General features: G+C 43.5%; 1 protein-coding gene across 2 annotated transcripts in view; it reads right to left on the reverse strand.

Annotated features, from left to right (window-relative positions):
- The window catches only part of FAXC (failed axon connections homolog, metaxin like GST domain containing), a 75,164-nt gene extending 59,139 nt beyond the window's left edge, over positions 1-16,025 (reverse strand). The window contains exons 1-4 of one of the 2 annotated variants that reach the window (XM_055259557.2): positions 15,816-16,025; positions 15,192-15,313; positions 8,955-9,090; positions 33-229 (exon numbers count right to left, since the gene is read on the reverse strand). In XM_055259557.2, coding sequence (XP_055115532.1) covers positions 33-229; positions 8,955-9,090; positions 15,192-15,298 — 440 coding nt within the window. In that variant the 5' untranslated portion in view covers positions 15,299-15,313; positions 15,816-16,025. Of the gene's footprint in view, positions 1-32; positions 230-8,954; positions 9,091-15,191; positions 15,555-15,815 lie in introns of those variants that run through there. The other variant, XM_055259550.2, reaches the window with a different exon arrangement.
- Positions 16,026-20,574: the final 4,549 nt, after the last annotated feature.

Consider the following 20,574-nt stretch of genomic DNA (forward strand, 5'->3'; position numbering starts at 1 on the left):
AAAAGGATGGGGACACCCCAGAGGGGACTCACCAGTAGAAGTGCTCCTCCACCATCTTGGTCACCGCTCTGGAGATGGCTCTTTCATGAGGGCCAAGGTTTTTGTTTAAATTCACTCCAAGTTTCTCTTCCAGAAAGTCAATTATGAATTCTGTGCCAGAAACTTTTTCATGATTATATTCAATCCAAGGCATTTTCCCTTGAGCAGAGAGTTTTCCACCAAAATAGTTCTAAGCAGAGTACATTTTTAAAAAGAGAAAAGCAATATTGTATTTAAATTCCACTGCATGATTAATAGAAACAAACATTCCAACCTTATGTTTGATAGTGACAGTACTATTCAAGTGAATGAACTCAGGGCATAAACTCCTTAAGACAATACATGGTTACTCTAAGATAAAAAACTTGTTTAACCTCACATAAAGATATCACTTTATTCTCTCATGGACTTTGGCTTATGATGGAAAAGAAAAAAAAAAAAGACCCGAGGGGCAAGGGATGATGGGGGTAAGGGGTAGCAGATTGAAAGGGCTGAAATGACCCTAGTAATAGTCAGTCTAATTTTAATGTACAGACAATTCAAAAACTCAGAAAGTGAATATAAACCACAAGGATGCCTGTATTGACTGGACAACTAACCAAAGACCTCACTTGAAAACCAGTATCTCACACCTGAATAATAACACCACTACACCATAAATGAACAGTCCCCAAAAATTATAATGCTTAGGTGTAGCAAAGTATGTACAACATATTCAACTACTGTGCCTCTTAAAAATGCAGGTTCCTGTGCCCCAGCCTGGACTTCTGGATCAGAATCCTGGGGATAGTGCCCAGAAATCTGTGTTTTTGACAAGCTGTCATTGGCAGAGGGAATAACGGGGATTTGGACTGATCTCTGCCTCCTGGTGTCTCGATATTTTATCTCATTGCTTATTCTAAAGAATAAAAGTAGGCCTAACCTCAAAAACGGTAACTATTGGGGATGTTATAGGGGCTGCTGTTAGTCATATTGCCTTTGTGCAATTTAGAAAATAGAACTTCCTCTGGGTGGAAATGGTCCATTCCAAGGTTTGCGGCTTGGCAAATAGAACTGGGTCAAGATTTCACCCCCACCCTTCGGCCAGGCACTGTTGTGCAGTGTGCAACTTGCACAACCACACATGGCTCTCTAGACATTATCCCTGATGTTAACCAGGAGAAATGTCACCTACTTCTAGAAGCTTCTAATACATCTAACATTCTTGTAATCTGTACACTAAAGATGTAAACTTACCACATACCATAGCCCCTATTTCAGATTTCTCTTGATGCCATCCATATCCTCTTAATACATCCCTTTCTGGACTCTTGTCATTCTCAGATGCAATCTATCCTCCACACTGCCACCAGAGGGAACTGTTTACAACGCAAATGAGACCCAAGAACGCTGCTGCTCAAAATTATCCAATGGCTTTAATAGCTCTAGTCTACAAACTATCCCTTTTCACACAGCAATCTAGACCCACATCCACCATCCAGCCACTGCCCACCTGCCCGGTCTCATTGGCTAAGTCCCTCTGGTCTCCTGAATTCCAACTACCCCTACCCAGCCAGGTCAAGGTGTCTGCCCACCTCCCTGACTTTGTGCACTCTTCACCTTTTATAGGAATCCTTTTCTCCAATCTCTGTAAAGTCCTATCCATGCTTTTTAAAACAAATCAGTTCAAATCTCACCTTGTTACATAACTATTTCGCCAGGATACAACCATTATTTGCCCTTCCTCTGTGCTTCCACTGTATGGTGTGTAGTCCCCTACCCTTATGGAGTAACTATTTATACATCTGGCCTTCCCTCTAGACCACCCTTTCCCCTGATAACTTGTTACATGTTTATCTTGACTACTTTTTAAAATAGAATAAAAACTGTAGAAAGTAAAAAGTTTCCTCCTCAAAGTTCCCCTTCTTGTTAAAGAATAAATCATAAGTGTTAGAAATAATAGTTTCTTTTTATTAAAGACTAACTTTCTTCAAGCCTCCTTGCTTTGTGCTAGTAACTCTTTGTTAAGCCCTATGCTATGTAACTGTTGGACGCGCTCACAGGCACGTTCCAGCTCACAGCCTATGCCCCTTCCTTATTTGGAAATGTTATTGCTTCCTTAAGCCTTTCTTAAGCAACTTCTTTGTTCTTCCTTTCACTTACCTATTTAGGAAAGTTTTAGGCTATTAGCAAATTGGGTATCAGTTTAAGACTGTGAGGCCCTACCCAAGCCAGTGGATGCAGGACACAGCAGTAAGGACAACCCAAATGCGTAAGGGATAAATATGTCTGCTTTTTCTTTGTTCAGGTGTGCTCTTGCCATTGTTCCATCTGTGATTGAACACCCTTTCTGCAGAAAGTAAAGATGGCCTCGCTGAGAGATCTTTTGTCTCCATGCTGACTTTTCTTTGCAGCACCAATTATCTATTTCTAACAATTTTGGTATTTCTAACAAAATTAATAATCAATTCTTATGGAAATGGAAGTTCTAGTATGTTTTCATGATCAACAGTTATATTTTGATTGCTAGGTAAAAAGCAAGAGACAACATTTTAGAGACACTCTGATTACATCTAGTAAACATAGATGAATGAAAAAACATTTAAAAAAAAGAGACTTACAAACATGCCATAAGTAATTGAGAAGACTATAGGTGAGATGCCAGTGATCTTTTTTTCCCATACATTTCAATTTTTCTAAATGTGGTCGTATAATCTTTAAAATAAAAAAAAATTTTATAGAGATGGGTGTCTCACTATGTCGCCCAGGCTGGTCTCAAACTCCTGGGCTCAAGCAATCTGCCTGCCTCAGCCTCCCAAAGTGCTGGGATTACAGGCATGAGCCACCATGCCTGGCCCGAAAAAATGTATGTTAAAAATGTTGATTTTTTTTCTTTCTTTCCCCCTTTAATTTTTCTTAAATATTTTTAACTCTACAAAATTGAGACAGGGTTTCGCTGTGTTGATCTTGAACTCCTTGTGATCCTCCTTCCTCAGCCTCCCCAGGTGCTGGGATTACAGGCATGAGCCACCACACTCAGCCAAAAATAATACTTTTTCTTAACTTCCTTAAATCTATTGAAGAACTCCTGGACTATTTTTATTTAAGCAATTAGACTCTGACTAATCCACTGAGGGTAGTTTCTGAAAGTAATTTTGAGAAGATAAAGAGGTAAATCCTCTATATTTTTTCCAAGCTGATGTTTCCTTCTGCAAGTCTGCCCCAGGTGAAACTGATGCAGCCACACATATACTACATTATTAGCATGGCAGTGAAGGCCATAGGCTTTGGATTTCAAAATCTCATTCCATCATTTATTCACTGAGTGACCCTGGACCTCCCTGGGTCTCCCTTAACCCTCCCTGGACCTCAGTTTCCTCATCTGTAGAGTGAGGATAATAACAGTTGTTAGGATGAAATGAGAAGAGGTGCAGTGCCTTCATCAGAAGTATTTTGAGATGAAGAACTTGAGACTCTAAGAGAGATACCAGAGTCTTGGGACACTGATTTGATATACTGGCCAGAGTACCCACAGGTTTCAGGTAAATATCTATCTATTATATTCACTCCGCCCTGGAGCTATCTTGAGTCATCTTCCACTGGCTAAATTTGAAATAATTTGAGCAGTCTGTGTGGATTATGACACACTGAAAAAATCCATGCACCCACTATCTATTTAGTTTTGAAGAAGAATGTCCTTATTTTTCGGAGCTGCATGTTGAAGTATTGCAGGATGATGTTTCAGGATTTCTGCAACTTACTTTAAAATGGTTTACCAAAAACATTGTTCATAAATGTAGATGTAAAGAGGGGGGAAGCAAAGGAGGAGACATTAACCATTCACAATCTAGGTAGGGGGTGTGCACTGTACTATTCCTTTGTCTGCAGCTTAGGAAAAAAAAGAGGCAGGAGGGGGAGACAAGATCAGCAAATAAATACAACATCAAAAGTTAGGGCTGACAGCTGAGGCAGACAGCTCCAAAGGAAACATTTTCTTTTTTCTTTCTCTTACTTAAAAAGAATTCTTTTGTGAAATGTATGCTTCTTATACAACTACTTATATCAAATGATGTAGGTGTTTTTATATACATCTAAAGAAATGTAAGGAAGAAAAGTAAAAAATATCAGTTATGATAATAATCTCCAGCTCTTAGGATATCAGGTAATTTTCACTTTCCACATACACTGTTTTGTACTGTTTGGAATTTTTCTAAGGACCATATATCATCTACACATAATCAGAAAACGCAGTAAAGCTATTTTAGTGTTTTTTAAAAAAATAACCACATCCCCAGGACCTCCCTGTACATTGTTTGCAATTTCCTATAAGTCTATCATTATTAGAAAATAAAAAGATTTTAAAATTGAACTACCAATATTCATATCTTGATAGAGAAAAATAATAAATGTGTTCAATACATTGAGCTTTTTTTTAAAAATAAGCCTTTTGATTTCCTAACTAATGGTCATCAAATATTCATTCCCATTCCATTTAGGTTAAAAAATTCAAGAGCTTCTAATATAAAGTCATGATCTGAGGGACACTGGCATTTTAATCTTTTTAAAATGGCACAGGCAAAAGAAGGGGCAGAGGGTACAGCTCCCTGGGTCCATGACAAAATATTTCTCTACTGATCAATCCAAGAATGGAACTCCCCAGCACTCCCCAGACACCCACTGCAGCAATACAAATCCCCACTAAGGGAATGGGAATCAAGGTACCCCCAACCCCTGCAACATAGCATCCCTTTCTAAACCACAGCCCCATTTTTTTTTTTACCTAAAATCTGTCACCCCCCCGGAGCATCACCCACTCCATTTATTTTCCATACAGACCTCACAGAAGAAAAACAGCCCTATGCAATTCTTTTTTAAAAAATATACTTAATAAGAAATAATAATTTTGGAAGGGGTAAGCACGCCCCTTCTTGAAGACCTCTGTAATAGCTGCAGGCTTCACAGCAAGGCATGAGTCCAGCTGCTCCAGTTACACTAACTACAGGCAGCTGCTCTAAAATGTGAACAAAGGCAGATATGCTGCAGGTAAAGACAGGTCTACAGCAGTCAGGGCTTGATGGCTTGAAGGGCAGAAAGGAAAGTGCAGAGAAGCCTGGGAGCTGCTGCAGCAGGATTATTTTATCAAAGGTGGGGGAGCACAAAAGATCTTGAAAGTAGTCAGAGACAGCACTGCACAAAATTCAGGTTTTGGACTCCCACTGCCCCAAAGCTGTCATGGCTAAGTGAGGCAATCTGGTCAAGAGTGATGATGGAATAGAGACAGGTAGCTGTTGGGTAGCAATCTCTTCCTTCAATTTGAGTCTCCAAGTGACACGCATCTTCAAGTGCTGACTGCCAACACCAAGCTGAACAACGATCTTTCAGATATGAGCCAATGCGTTTAGACGCTGCAGGCCTTGTTTCCTCCATTGCTGTCTTAGCAAGTCCTAAGTAATCTCTCCCTGCTGCTCTCTCTGGACTCCCCCCGTGCATTCCAGTTACCAGTTATAAAGATTCCCTTTCTAATCACTTCCTGTTCCCAAACATCCCATGTCCTCCTTGATGCCCCAATCCGAAGTCTGGACTCGGTGCCACTTCACCATGTCCCCAGAGGACCTGCATTATAGCACTTACCAAACTAAAGCATGTCAACCATGCTGTCCCAGCATTGCCTTAGAAGGATCACTGCCACCCAATTCCCCTCTTCTCTACAGAAGCTATCTAAAAAGCACAGGCTATGGGGAGTCAGGAGCTGGAGAGGTAATATCATTATCAGGGCAGGCAAAAGCTTGCTGAGTGGGGAGCCCACCCCCTCCAACCTCCCAGTTGGTCTGTTACAACCTGAGGAGAATACCTCCTCCCAGTGTTGGTGCTTTACAAGAGTCTAAAGGTGAACCCCAGAGCTGCAGGAGCCATTTGGGGGAGTGGCAGCCAAGCAAAAGGACCAGAGTAGTTTGGGGATGCCTGAGACTCACCTCCTTTCTTTTTTTTAAACTCCCTCAGAGGTACAGGACCTCTGGCCTGGGCTTTAGCCCTTGTCCAGTACAAATTCCCAGGCAGAGAAGTTGGCATCCCTGGTAAAAGGAGCTCTCAAACCAAAATAACTAGATAAGTGCCACTACTATGAGAAGGGCAGTACACTGAATTATATGACATGAAGCGGAATTATTGGGACAGACCAAAAAATTTAAGTAACATAATAAATATCCTCCAATGGATAAAGTAAGAGATTACTAATACAAACTAAAAGAAAACATTAAGAAGAAAAATACAAAAGTTGGAATAAAGAACACAATAGATGGGGTAAATAGCGTAATGGATACAAAAACAAACAAACAACAAACACACACAGAGCAATGCAAAGGAAGCTCAGAGAGAGGAATGCTTCCAGAAAGAAGCAGAAAAGAATTCAAGTAGAGAGTAGAGAGACACAGAAAATAGAAGCAGAGTTTCCAAAATCTGGATAATAGGGAACAAGGAAGAAGAGGGAGAAGAAAAACAAACATAAAAGAAAAGGAAATATTTTAAGAAAATTGATAATTAATTCTCCAGAATTCAAAAGAGATGAAAGACCTCAGATAGTAAGAGTTTATAAAGGACCAAACAGGGTATGTAAAGACCCACACCAACACATGCCATATTGAAACTTGAGAATATTAAGATTAAATACAAATTCTAAGATAATTGAGAGAGAAACAGAAAGAAGAATGAGATTAACATCAATTTTCTCTTTTTTTGAGACAGGGTCTCACTCTGTCTCCCAGACTAGAGTGCAGTGGCGTGATCTCGGCTCACCACAACCTCCACCTCCCCACTTCAAGCGATTCTCCTGCCTCAGCCTCCCGAGTAGCTGGGATTACAGGAACATGCCACTACCGCCCAGCTAATTTTTGTATTTTTAATAGAGATGGGGTTTCACCATGTTGGCCAGGCTGGTCTTGAACTCCTGGCCTAAAGCGATCCACCCTTCTTGGCCTCTCAAAGTGCTAGGATTACAAGCGTGAGCCACTGTGCCCGGCCGAAATATTCCAGAATTAAAATCTTAGACAGCAACACAATTGGGATGAGGGCTGGGAAGAAAGGGAGAGACTTAAAGTACACGTAAACTGCTAATGTGTTTGTATTATAACAGAATAAATACAGACTTTAATACGTTTAACAAATTAATAAGCATCAACACAAATTTGGGTCTTAAGAGTAACTACAACAACAAAAATATAATTTGTTTTAAATGAGAAAAAAATATCTATTAGAAAGCAGGAAATGAGAAAAAATTTAAAATGAAGAATAGTAAGGAGAAAAATATTAAATAAGATATTAGAAATAAGTTCTAATAAAACAATCATTTCAATAAGTGTAAATGGATTAAAGTTGCCAATTAAAAGACTCTCCAATTAGATATGAGAGAAACAAATACAAAAAGAGAGAGGGCGAGAGAGACAGAGGATGAAGAAAGATATCCTAAGCAAATATGAACCAAAAGAAGGCTGGAGAATCTATCTCAATATCTGATAACACAGAATTCAAGTTTTTTAAAAAATAGTAAGAGATATCAATGGATGATACATACTAGAAAAATAAACAAGAGTAAAAGATGTAAACTTTTATATGTACCTAACAATGTAACCTAAAATATATAAATACTCTAACATAAAGCAAGAACTGACAGAATGACAGGAAAGAGACAAATCAACAAATACACTTGAATATTTTAACATGCTCCTTTCAGACAAAAAAATAAGCAGAAATATAGAAGGTCTAAATAATACACTAAACGTGTTTAAGCAACTAGATATATAGAGAGCTCTATATCCAAACAGAGGATATGTAATTATTTTCAACATTTTAAAAAAGTAACTACAAACCAGGCTAAAGCTTCAGTAAATTCCAAGGAGTCAATATCACAGAGACTATCTTCTCTGACCATAAAATTAAAAATGATAACAAAAATCAAAGCTTAAAATAGTTCCATATGGCTAGAACTTGGTTAAAAATAAAAACATAAGTGAACTTTTAAAAAAATACATAGAATTGAATGACTATGAAAACACAGCATGTTGACTTTGTGAGACACAGCTCAAGCATTACTCAGAGAGAAATATATACCTTTAAGTACATTCCTCTTCCTTATTTACTGCTAAAATGAACAAGTGTTTCCCTGAAAGTCACACAAACAGAACATGGAGTGCTGTGGAAAAGCCCTCACTACATATACAAATATCTACCTCGTGGCCTACTGGGCCTTCTGCCCCCAAGATTCATGAGGGACAAAATACGATGCTGTCAATAAGCTAAAACCTAAAGTAAAAAACCACATCAGGCAGTGGCACAGCCATTTTTGTCAAGGCCCAGTAGGCCTGTCCAAACTATTAACCAAAGCATACTTTTTTTTTTTTTTTTTTTTTGAGATGGAGTCTTGCTCTGTCACACAGACTAGAGTACAGTGGTGCAATCTCGGCTCACTGTAACCTCTGCTTCCCCGGTTCAAGTGATTCTCCTGCCTCAGCCTCCCAGGTAGCTGGGATTACAGGCATCCGCCACTAGCCCGGCTAATTTGTGTATTTTTAGTAGAGACAGGGTTTCACCATGTTGGCCAGGCTGGTCTCGGACTCCTGACCTCAAGTGATCCACCTGCCTTGGCCTCCAAAAGTGCTGGGATTACAGGCATGAGCCACCATGCCCGGGCCAAAGAATACTCTGTTAAAGAAAAATATCATGGCGCTGAATCTCTCAAAAGTTTAGACCTTTTTGATCCATCATTATCAACAGACCCTGGAATCAAGTATTTTATTTCCCTCTAACTAAGGACTAAGCACTGCTAGTTTCAGCTCCCATCCCTCTGGCATCCACTGTGTGAGATGAAATATTCCCCCCTTTAGTTAAATACTCATCCCCTGATGCTGATGTCATAAGAAGAAAACATATTTGCACACAAGTACCTGATATGGTAAGTCAGCCATCCTTAAATAAGTTTCCATCTTTAAACAGAAAGGAGATAAACTGGGAACACCATTGTTAGGTCTTGCAAACTGATGCAAAATAATAGCATCTTTAGAGTCAATCTGTTGCTGTTTCCTGTCAAAACCAAAACAGAAATAAAGAACAATCCACATGTTATCCACATTCAGTTCCCTTACTTCTTGAGAGGACCCTGCAGGGTTGTAGCTCCTCAATGAACAAGCAGATCTGTTTGTCACAGGGGCTTACATCACCCACCACCCAGTTTGTCGAAGGGGCTTACCTCACCCAGCACTCATGGAAGCTTAGTCAAAACACAAGAGAACCTTACAAACTCCCATGATATTACCATGACCTCAATGGCTCAGCAAAGTAACCACATAACAACCTCCTTCCGTTACCTATGGCCTCTGGGCAACAAGAACATTTTCTGGTACTGGTCCACCTATCTCCAGCCAGCTGTGTTTACCTGCCAGGGACAAGCTGGATGGATAAAAATGATATTCTGTGCTTGCTGTGTGTCACACATTGTTCTAAGGGTCTCATGGGTCTTATCTCCTTTAATCTTCATAATAACCTTACGAAGTAGGTACTACTGTTATCCACGTTTTATAGATGAGGAAATTAAGGCACAGAGGATTAACTTGCCCAAAGTCACATTGCTAGTTATGGCAGAATGGGCACTGAACCAAGAAGTCAGAGCCCATGTTTTTGGCCATTAGACTATACCGTGAAACAGTCTATTCATCCACAAGACCCAGGAATAACAGTGCAGATGTGCTCTGCTATGACCCAAGCCTGTAGGGAATCTGAGACTGAAATTCTGGTCCCTCTTCCCAACTGCCCATGCCCCCACCTAACCCTTCTTTCACCTGTAATGCCGTGGAACCTGCCTTCTGGATGCTCTCTCTCTAGCTCTGTCTTCCTTATTTTCTGCCTTCCCAGTATCCCCACTTTTACCACACAGCATGTATTTCAGTACCCCTGCTTTTCCCCTTTCTTCTGTCTCAGCCACACATCCATCTTTTCCTTTGGCTACTCTTTTGGGTGAGGGGGACTTCCCTGCATACAGTTTTTCAATAACCACTACATAATGGAATGAATGCTGGATTCCAAGTCTGGACAACTGGTGTCAAATCCAAGCCCTGCTTCCTACTGGCCACATTAGCCTAGATCTCTCCATCATCTTCACCTGAAGAGTGAGGACAGTACCAATTCTGTATGGTTTATCATGAGGATGACATAAGGTAATACTGTAACTATTTAGTGAACTATCAAGCATTAAGTAATAGTGGAATTTATCCCCATCCAAAGAGATATGATCTCATCCCTGCAAGCTCATCATTCCACACAGCCCCACTCATACCCCACTCCTCGGGACCCTTTTGCAATTTCCACCTTCATTTGACCCAGCCGATTTCCAGTCAGATAAACTTCACTCTTCCTTCCCCTTGGCCCTCCCTGAGCCTCTGGTTCCCTCGCATTGTTCCCAGTACAACACCACACCCCCTTCTTTCTACCCAAGCAAGAACAAGCTCTTTGTATCTTCATCACATGGATGCCCACTTCCTGCAGATCCCCATTTAGTAAAACAAACTCTCTTGAAAAGTTTACCACCCAAGGGCCCACTCAACTTCACAGTTCAGAATGACTCATTTTGAAAATATCTGTCAAGTCAAAAAAATAAAAATATTTGCTGCTTTCTGGCAATATTCACTACAAAAGAAATGTTTTCATTTAGATGGAATGTTTGGGAAGTCAGATATTAAAATCAAGAACTCATTTAGACGATGTTCCAAGACAGCACAAACTATAGATCTGACAATTAACTGATTTTGTCCAGTCAAATAATTCCCATCACAAAGTGGTATTTTCATGTAAATTAACAGACAAAAATTTCAGAACTGACAGGAGAGTAGACAAACAAAAAGTCCCTAATCCATCAGCCAGAACGATCTAATTCTAATTGTTAATTTGGGCCATGTCATAGTAAGAATGGATGCTAATTATCTACCAAGCATATGCTAATGACTTTACATATATTATATATGTTAACTTATTTAATTCTGACAATGACACTTTAGAATGGGTATTGTTATAGTTTAAATTTGGGATATCATATTGTACTATTTTATAGTAGATAAGAAAATTGAAGCTCAAAGATGTTAAATAACTTGCCTAAGGAAGGTCAATTTAAGATTGACTCTGAAATAACTCCAGTTTCCATGCTCTTAAGCACTTCAAGGCCACCAAAATGGGCAATTCTTCAGTTAATCGTATTAAAACCACCAGTTTGACTTAGACCACTGAAGCCTGCAACTTTCTCATAAAAGTCACAGCTAATGATGGCCAAGTTTTATTGAATTTTCACCTTGACAAACTCTGTTCTAAGCATGTCACATGTGTTAACTCATTTAATCAACTCTATGAGAAAAGCTACTACTACTATTACCATTTTACAGATGAGAAAACTGAGTCATCAAGAGCTTACTGTCATATCCAAGGTTATGTGGTTGGTTACAGACAGAATCCGAATTTGAACCCAGACAGCCTGGCTCCAGAGCCCTCCCTCAAACATGTCAGAAACTCCTCTCTAATTTAGGATCAGAGGTTTGGATGGTTTGTTTCCTGTACAGCTATATTTTATAAAGTGATCTTACCATAAGGTTTGGGTAAGAGGACAGCCATAGAGCATTAACTAGCTAGTTTACTACTATTCCCGGGGCTAACGATACCACAGATGAAGATGCCTCTGTATACAGCTGATGATTTGTTAGTTTGCAGAGATCAGATGTTGATTCGCCAACTAAATGTTCTACAAGAGGCTGAGCCCGTGTGTCAAAAGTGCAAATAAGCACTGGTAATGAAGTTAGTACTTATTCAATTTACAAACAAGAATTTCCAAAGCCTGATTGAACTTAAGATAGCCGCCAAGCTATCTCCACTCAGGGAAAACAAAGTAGTGTGTTGGAACAATATTTATTTTAAAATATGTGCTAAAAAACATGGATAAAACCCCAAAACCCTATTTTGGTTATAATCATTAATTAAACTTCCTAAGTAATTCTCACCTGTCAACTTTACTCTTCCATTCTAGAGACATAGTCATAGATTAAGGTTATGTCTATGCAGCAGAAAATCCAAGTAGGCTGGGGAAGAGTCTGCAATAGCTAGTAAACTAATGGCAGTCATTTTAAGGTGTATTTTCCATCTTACATATTTCAGATTTTGTTTTGTTTTCTGCCTAAATTATAAAGACTATTGAAACCTAGATTTCACCTTAAGTGGAGGTAGCTATCATGTAACCTCTAAAGCCTTGGTCTTTGACCTTCCTGCCTGTTTTTTTCCCTTTGCCCCTCCACTCCTCTTCCCCTAGATGCTGCAAGAAAGGCACCTGATACAGGTCTGTCTTCCCTGAGCAACGCTTCAGTTCTCCACATTTCTCTTCCTTCCTCTTCCTCCAACAAAACGGACTTCAAAGTAGGTACTTTTTTTGAGACAGAGTCTCGCTCTGTCGCCAGGCTGGAGCGCAGTGGCATGATCTCGGCTCACTGCAACCTCCTCCTCCCAGGTTCAAGCGATTCTCCTGCCTCAGCTCCCTGAGTAGCTCTAGGACTACAGGTGCGTGACACCACGCCAGGCTAATTTTTGTTTTTTGTTTGTTTGTTTGTTTGTTTTTTGTTTTTTAGTAGAGACGGGTTTCACAATGTTGGCCAGGATGGTCTCAATCTCTTGACCTCGTGATCCACCCGCCTCGGCCTCCCAAAGTGTTGGGATTACAGGCCTAAGCTGCCACGCCCGGCCAAAGTAGGTACTTTCTAAGAGGCAGTGGTTAAAAAATGCAGGCTCTGATTTGAATCTAGATCCTACTACTCTTACTGTGTGATCTTGGGCAAGCTACTTAACCTCCCTGAGCTGCAATTTCCTTATCTATGAAATGAACAAACAACAGTTGTGAGGAATAAATGCAGTCACACATGCAAAGCCCATCCTACTCAGTATTCAGAAATAGCCCTTTTTTATCGTTTGCATTACTTCAGAGCTTTCTAATTCAACTCAAACATCTGTCCAGAAACAAAACTGGCCAAGTATGGTGGCTCACACCTATAAACCCAACAGTTTGGGAGGCCAAAGAGGGAGGATTTCTTGAGGCCAGGAGTTTGAGACAAGCCTGGGCAACATAGTGAGACCCCATCTCCACAAAAAAAAGTTAAAAAAAAAAATTAGACAAGTGCAATGGTTCATGCCTGTAAGCCCAGCAACTCAGCAGACTGAGGCCAGAGGATCGCTTGAGCCCAGGAGTTCAAGAGCAGCCTGGCCAACACAGTGAAACCCTATCTCTACTAAAAATACAAAAATTATCCAGACGCGGTGGTGCACGCCTGTAATCCCAGCTACTCAGGAGGCTGAGCCAGGAGAATCACTTGAACCAGGGAGGTGGAGGTTGCAATGAGCTGAGATAGAGCCACTGCACTCCAGCATGGGCAACAAAGCAAGACTCAGTCTCAAAAGCAAAAAAAGAAAAAGTGAATCAACCCAGGATTAAACTCCTTAGTCCAAACAAGCATCCAGTGCTGAGGTTTATAGTCCCCTAAATGAGTTAGTAGCTATCTGTGGGCAGAGAGCTCTCCAGTCCCCAGTGACCACACCTGCCAGGGCATGGCCTACTCCGGAGTGGGAGCTGAGCTCCATACTGTTTCTGCAAGGTCATTTACGCTTTGTTTTAAACATGGTCCTGTGAAGCCTTCACTCCCTCCACTGCTGAGGAGCCTCATGTTTTGGGATCTCCTCAAAGGCTTCAGACTAGAATACAACTGAGAAACAACTGGGTTACCATTTAAATTACTGCCCAAATGTTTTAGTTCTTTAGGTAGCTTGAAATCTAACTTGAAATACAGTTCTAAAACTAGCACAATTAACAAATAATCTAGAGAGATAATTCTCTTTAAATTTTTTTGTTTGGTTCAGCTAGATTCAAGGCAATGTGTTAAGTGAGAGAATTAAATGTGCAACAAACTTAAACTTCCTCAAACATGGCTAAATAATATGAAAACCAATACATTTCTCCAAACCTAAATGATTTCCCACCCTCTCAGAGATGGGAACTATTCAAAACATGTACGTTAGGCCAAATATCTAGGCTATCTATTATTAGGCTATCACAATAATCTCCTGGGATCCCTGCAGGCTAGTAAAGGTCACCTATCACTGTCTTTGTTTATAACCTATTGTGTAGGATTCCTCCACCGGAATAAGGCAGTGTGGACACGTTTCTCTCACTTCACAAAATACTGGCAAAGAGACAATCTGAGCTATTGAGAACTGGGCTTCTGGTAATCTTCCAGTGACGGAAGGCTCAAATGCATGGAAATTTTAACCATTAATTGATGTATCAATTAGCCAAACGACTGTCTCAGTGCCCTGTGGTATTACTCTACCCAAACAAAAATCTCGTGCCGGCTGGATGTACCAACAGCAGGGGCCTCCATTTTCTGGTATTTCCAACTCAATCTTGTAAACATTCTGCGGCAGCGGATGCAACTGTTTACGGCACTGGGCGACTCCGTGTTATGCCCAACACACCCATGTGCTAGCCTGTCCTACTGCTCACACAACAATGACATCTAAGCCTGAAGATGGTGCTTGGCGTTCAATACCAGATAAGCAGAGAACCAGATTAAGGCTGCATCAAAGCTGCCCACCACTACACTTGGTCATGCATCTTTAACAGAGACCCGCAGGTTTCTGGAGCTTTTGCAATTTTTCAGTCTTTTGATGTTGACATTTAGGGAAGGATGGTGAAGAATTAACCTTTAGGTAAAAGATAAGGTTAGCAGTTAATATTCCAGCATTATTACTTATAAGCAAGGCATTTCGTAAAAGTGTAACCTATTTCTGCAGGGCCCAATTCTATTGTTGCAAACACACTGCACTTAGATCCTCCTAAGGCCGTTTCTTAATAGATAACGACAAGTGACCCAGAGCATTTTGGGAGACAAATGTTTTTCCCTCCCAGCACCGGTTTAATTCTCCTTTCAACTCCAAACTGCCCCTCACGGCCAGGTGACCACAAATGCCTTTAGGGAAAGGTAACTGCAGGACGCTTGGGCATCTGGGCAGCGTGACCGAGGGGCTGGCACGGGCCCCTCTCGCGCCAGCCCTGCCCTAGCCAGGTGCCCCGCTCTGCGCCCCTGTGCGGGGCCCTCTCTCCGGCTCACCTAATGACCAGGAGTTCGTGGAGCAGATACGCAGCTGCGGCCAGCAAAGCTCCCCCGGTCAAGTAAAGGGTTTTCTTCCACCAGGGATCGGAGCCCAGCCCTGCCATGATCCCACTGTAATCCTGCAAAGGGAAAGCGATGATGTCCCCATAAAAGGAGAAGGGTTCCTCGGACCCGGCCCACCAGCCGAAGAAGGAGATGCTCTGGTTCCAGCTCAGATCCACCACGCACGGCCTGGACGAAGCAAAGCCAACCCCCCAGTGCATGCTGCGCGGCTGGCTCCGGGCGCCCCTCCCAGGGCCCGCGCCGCCCGCATGGGAAGGGGCCGGCGCGGCCCGGCGCGGGCTCAGAGGCGCGCGGAGGGCGCGGAGGGCGCGGGCGGCGCGGGCGGCGGCGACTGAGGAGGCGGCGGCAGAGGAGGAGGAGGAGGAGGAGGAGGAAGGACACTGGCCGCGGACGGCGGGCCTGGCCGGCGGGGCCCCAGAGCCCTGGGCGGCAGCAGCGGCCGCCGGCTCCCCCGGCAGCGGCCTCTCCGCCCCGCTCTTTGTGTCGGCGCCTGGAGAAGGCCGCGTGATGTCATTGCTCCCCGGGGCAGGGAAACAGAGGCGGGATAAAGTCACCTACCCCGCGCCCTGCCCCCGCCCCGCATCTCCGCGGTCCGGCCGCCTCCGCCGGGGCCGGATCTGCAGGGCTGAGGCGCGCCGGGCGGGCTCCGCGCCTCCAAGCGGCACGCCCAAAAACTGCTCGCCGCGCGCGGGCAAGGGCAGCGGAGGTGCCTGGAAACGCGGCTCCACTGCGAGGAAGCTGCAGTCGGGGCCCGGATCCCGGTCCTCCTCTACCCCGGCCCGCCCTCCGCCTGCGCTCCAGCCCCTCCCGCGGGCCCCAGAGCGGGGAACGCGCAGGACTCACCTGGGGCGGCGCGGAGCTGCGGGCAGGAGACGCCACCAGGCGGGGGCTGGGAGCGTGGGCCGGGATTAAAGTCGGGAATCGGATTGTTCTAGCCATCAGGAAAGCGCTGCGTATTTGCATAATGTATAACAACACTCTCATTACATTACACAGTTACCTCGGGCTTGACCAGGTGTTTGCAGAGACGAGATGTCTGGTTTGACAAACAACAAAATACTCTACCTAAAGAGATTTCTCTGACAAACCCAGTTCAAGTCTTTCCTCTTTGAAGTCACTATCAGGGAACTCGCTGATAAAGAGTTTTGGTTGGAGGACGGGGGTCCCTCTTTTGTTTTAGAAAATCTGTCTAACAACTGTGTGTGTGTTCAGTGTATTTTTTTCCTTTAACTTCATTTATTAAAGTTCATAGGTACAAAGAATAGAAGCTTGTAATATATGCACAGATTTTAGCAAGAGCGTGGATAGTTTTAAATTGTTTGGAAGAACTGAAAAAGGATTCGGGCCCTGGAGGTTCATCACTCTTAAGGTGGAAGGATGGGTAAAAGAAACCTCCAGGCTTTTGCCTGTGGAGCAGAGATTGAGGCGCAAAAGGACTCCCCTTTTTTTTCCTCTCCTGCCACACCTGCCCCTTAGAACAGGCAAGGAGTGTGGTCGTATTGTTAATAAATAATAAATATGGACGTGTCGCCTCAATGAGACAGGGGGAGGGGCTAGTCAGCTGATGCCTAGGCACCAACATGTGAGACGCCCCAAACACTCCTGGGAATATGTGACCTCCCAGGTAGAAGTATGTGTGTGGTTGTAAGTGAAGCTCCCATGAGTAGGTTGCAAGGAGTGAAACCCAACGGCCTCCTGGGGTGACTGAGGTGGTCACCAGCTGGTCTTCCAAGGAGAGAGGCCAGAAGGCTGCCTGGCCTTGTCAGCAAGAAGCAGAGTAGTTAAGTTTGGGACCAGAGCTGCAGTGCTCTGGAAGAGGGAACAAGGAGGGCTGGCACCAGGGATTCTCCATACTCCTTCTGTGCCCTTCCTACAGAGCACTCAGTCTTTGCTCTCAGTGAACACTGAGCCAGTATTTAAAGAATATAAGTTTGATACTTGGGATCACATTATTTGCATATCTAGGTCTAGGCATGGGGATGGGCATAAATTACCTTGAGTGGAAGAATATGGAAGGCAAAAGGGAGAGTCAATCCTGACAAACCTTATGCCCCAAAACAAGTTCGAACCCAGAGGAAGTGTAGTATTTTTATCCCAGAAAGCCACTGACTACAATTCACTCTCACTCATAGTGACCTGCCCCACCCACTCATGCAGGCCAGGGGCCCACTGCTGCTTCCTGGTAGTGTCAGACAGCTGTTGAGCATCATCTGGTCTCTGGTTCAAATATGGTTTACATTTTTAGAGACACTGCAGTGAACGTCTTTAAGAAGCAGATGTGGGCTGGGCGCAGGTGGCTCACACATGTAATCCCAACACTTTGGGAGGCCAAGGTGGGTGGATCACCTAAGGTCACGAGTTCGAGATCAGCCTGGCCAACACGGCGAAACCCCGTCTCTACTGAAAATACAAAGAATTAGCCGGGCGTGGTGGCGAGCGCCTGTAATTCCAGCTACTCGGAAGGCTAAGGCAGGAGAACTGCTTGAACTCAGGAGGCGGAGGTCTCAGTGAGAAGAGATTGTGCCATTGCACTCCAGCCTGGGCAACAAGAGCAAGACACCGTCTCAATAAAAATAAAAATAAAATAAAATCCCACAAGAGAAACTAAAATGTCACCTTAATCTGACACATCTTAAATTTTAACTTTTAGATCCATGGGATAGAAGAGAAAAGATGATTATTGCTAGGACTGTATAAGATGAAAAGAGGAGGAGTAGACTGAGGAGACAACAAATCTGAGTTGGACAAATGTTTGGTATCAGAATGTCAGAACAGGCCGGGCATGGTGGGGTGGCTCACGCCTGTAATCCCAGCACTTTGGGAGGTGGGCAGATCACTTGAGGTCAAGAGTTTGAGACCAGCCTGGCCAACATGGTGAAACCCTGTCTCTACTAAAAAAAAATACAAAAATTAGCCAGGCATGGTGTCGAGCATCTGTAACCCCAGCTACTCAGGAGTCTGAGGCAGGAGAATCACTTGAACCTGGGAGGCAGAGGTCGCAGTGAGCTGAGATCGTGCCACTGCACTCTAGCCTGGGTGACAGAGTGAGACTCCATCTCAAAAAAAGAAGAAGAACCTCGGAACAAACCTTTGGGGAGCAAGGAAAGCAGCTCTAGCTGTAAAGGCACCGACTGATGCAATCCTCAGCCAGCTCTTCATCCAAAGACACACTGAGTTCCAGAGGGAAAAGCTGCTCCACAAAGGGGTGCAAGCAAGCTGTAGAAAGATGGGAGACTCAGGCTCAGGGGCAAAGGACTCAGCCCCAGAGGAGTGGTGGCGGTGGGATAAACTCAGTAGAAAGGAACCGAACACAGCTTGGTTAACAAGAGTTGCTAAGGAGGCTGATTCTTCAAAGAATGCCTCCTCAGAATCCCTAGTGTAGAGCCAGGTCACAGGCTGAAGCCACAGTAGCTATGCAGGGCCTCCCTGCTGAGGCTGAAGGTGCAGGAGCTGAGCGTGTCTGCACCCCAGCTCTCCTCCTGAGGCTCCTATAGTTAGTGAGAAAATTTGAAGACTCTGGGCACTAGGCTGGGCATCTCTACTTCACCCCTTCTACCACCACCACCACTGATTTTGACAGCTTTGGTGCCGTACGCATGGACATTAGCTCTAAACTGGAGGCAACTTATTTTTCTTTTTCAAGGACTTTTTGTTAACTAACTTTAATTGAGGTGTTATAAGACAAGAAAAAAGAAGGAACTAATATTGATTGAACACCTATTTGTGTTGTATAGTGATTTTTTTTTCCAGTAACAAGCTATGTTAGATAAGTATTGTCATTTCAATTTTACAACTGAAAGAAACTAAGGCCCAGAGGGGACAATTAACGAGTTCAATTCCCAGAGTGGGGTGATGATGGATCCAAGCATGTCTCACACCAGCGGCCCTGTGGGCGCTCCACCACCTCCATCAGGGGTGTCCAATCTTTTGGCTTCCCTGGGCCACGTTAGAACCGTCTTGGGCCACACCTAAAATACACTAAGGACAGCTGATGAGCTTTAAAAAAAATCGCAAAAAATTCATAATGTTTTAAGAAAGTTTACAAATTTGTGTTGGGCCACATTCAAAGTCGTCCTGGGCCGCCAGATTGGACAAGGTTTTGACCTACAAGGGTCTCACACCAAGAACAGTGAGTGCTAGAGCGCTGTCCATGGTATTCTTGCTTTACACTGTTAGTCTGGGGCTCAGTTTCGAACTGTCTCAACTGAATGACTACAAGGCATCCAATGCCTGCAGGTTATACTGTCACCTGAAAAAGGTAGCTTCAGGCCGGGCGCGGTGGCTCACGCTTGTAATCCCAGCACTTTGGGAGGCCGAGGCGGGCGGATCACGAGGTCAGGAGATCGAGACCACAGTGAAACCCCGTCTCTACTAAAAATACAAAAAATTAGCCGGGCGTGGTGGCGGGCGCCTGTAGTCCCAGCTACTCGGAGAGGCTGAGGCAGGAGAATGGCGTGAACCCGGGAGGCGGAGCTTGCAGTGAGCCGAGATTGCGCCACTGCACTCTAGCCTGGGCGACAGAGCGAGACTCCGTCTCAAAAAAAAAAAAAAAAAAAAAAAGGTAGCTTCAGATAATTTATTATGCAGATATCGGCGTGCCCTATGTCACGTGGGTCTACAGCCTCGCCAAGATAATTGGGTAAGGACAACTAAATCAGTGTTTCCCAAACCTTAAAGTACATATGTGTCACCTGGGGCTCTGTCATGACGATCAAACAAGAGACAATTAGATCAGAGGCAATTGAGAAGGTGGGTGGTGAGAAAAGTTTAGGATGTTTTGAGTGTGGGCCTCTCAAACATTACCATGTATATGAGGATATTGTTAAAATGCAAAATCTGACTCAGTAGTTCTGGGGTGGGGTCTGAAAGTCTGCATTTCTAACAAGCTTCCAGGTGATACCAGACCACAGTTTGTGTAACAATTGTTTATACCACTGGCTTATGAGGAAGATCAAGAACTCTGCCAACCAGGTGTACCCCATGTTAGATGGTTTCTAATCAACCCAATCAAGTCACCACCTTTTATTAGTTTGAACATCATACATTGCAGATAAGTTTGGGGCAGTAGTAGAATGAGAAATAGGAAGAAAATAAATCAAGACTCTAGAAGAACAATTAGAACAGACAGTAATGTGTATTTCTTCTGAGAGGCTGACCTGATGCCCAAGTGCTGGGAGCTGAGGGAGGAAGTCATGGGGAAGGAGAGATGTAAGGGAAGGGGACAGTAGATAAGAGAGAAGACAGAGAATAGGCAATTTATCATGTCTCTGTTTCACTACCTGGGTGATTAATAATATCATGGAACATTTTTCAGGCA

Source organism: Symphalangus syndactylus, chromosome 2 (genome assembly GCF_028878055.3).
Source record: "Symphalangus syndactylus isolate Jambi chromosome 2, NHGRI_mSymSyn1-v2.1_pri, whole genome shotgun sequence".
Classification (NCBI taxonomy): Eukaryota; Metazoa; Chordata; class Mammalia; order Primates; family Hylobatidae; genus Symphalangus; species Symphalangus syndactylus.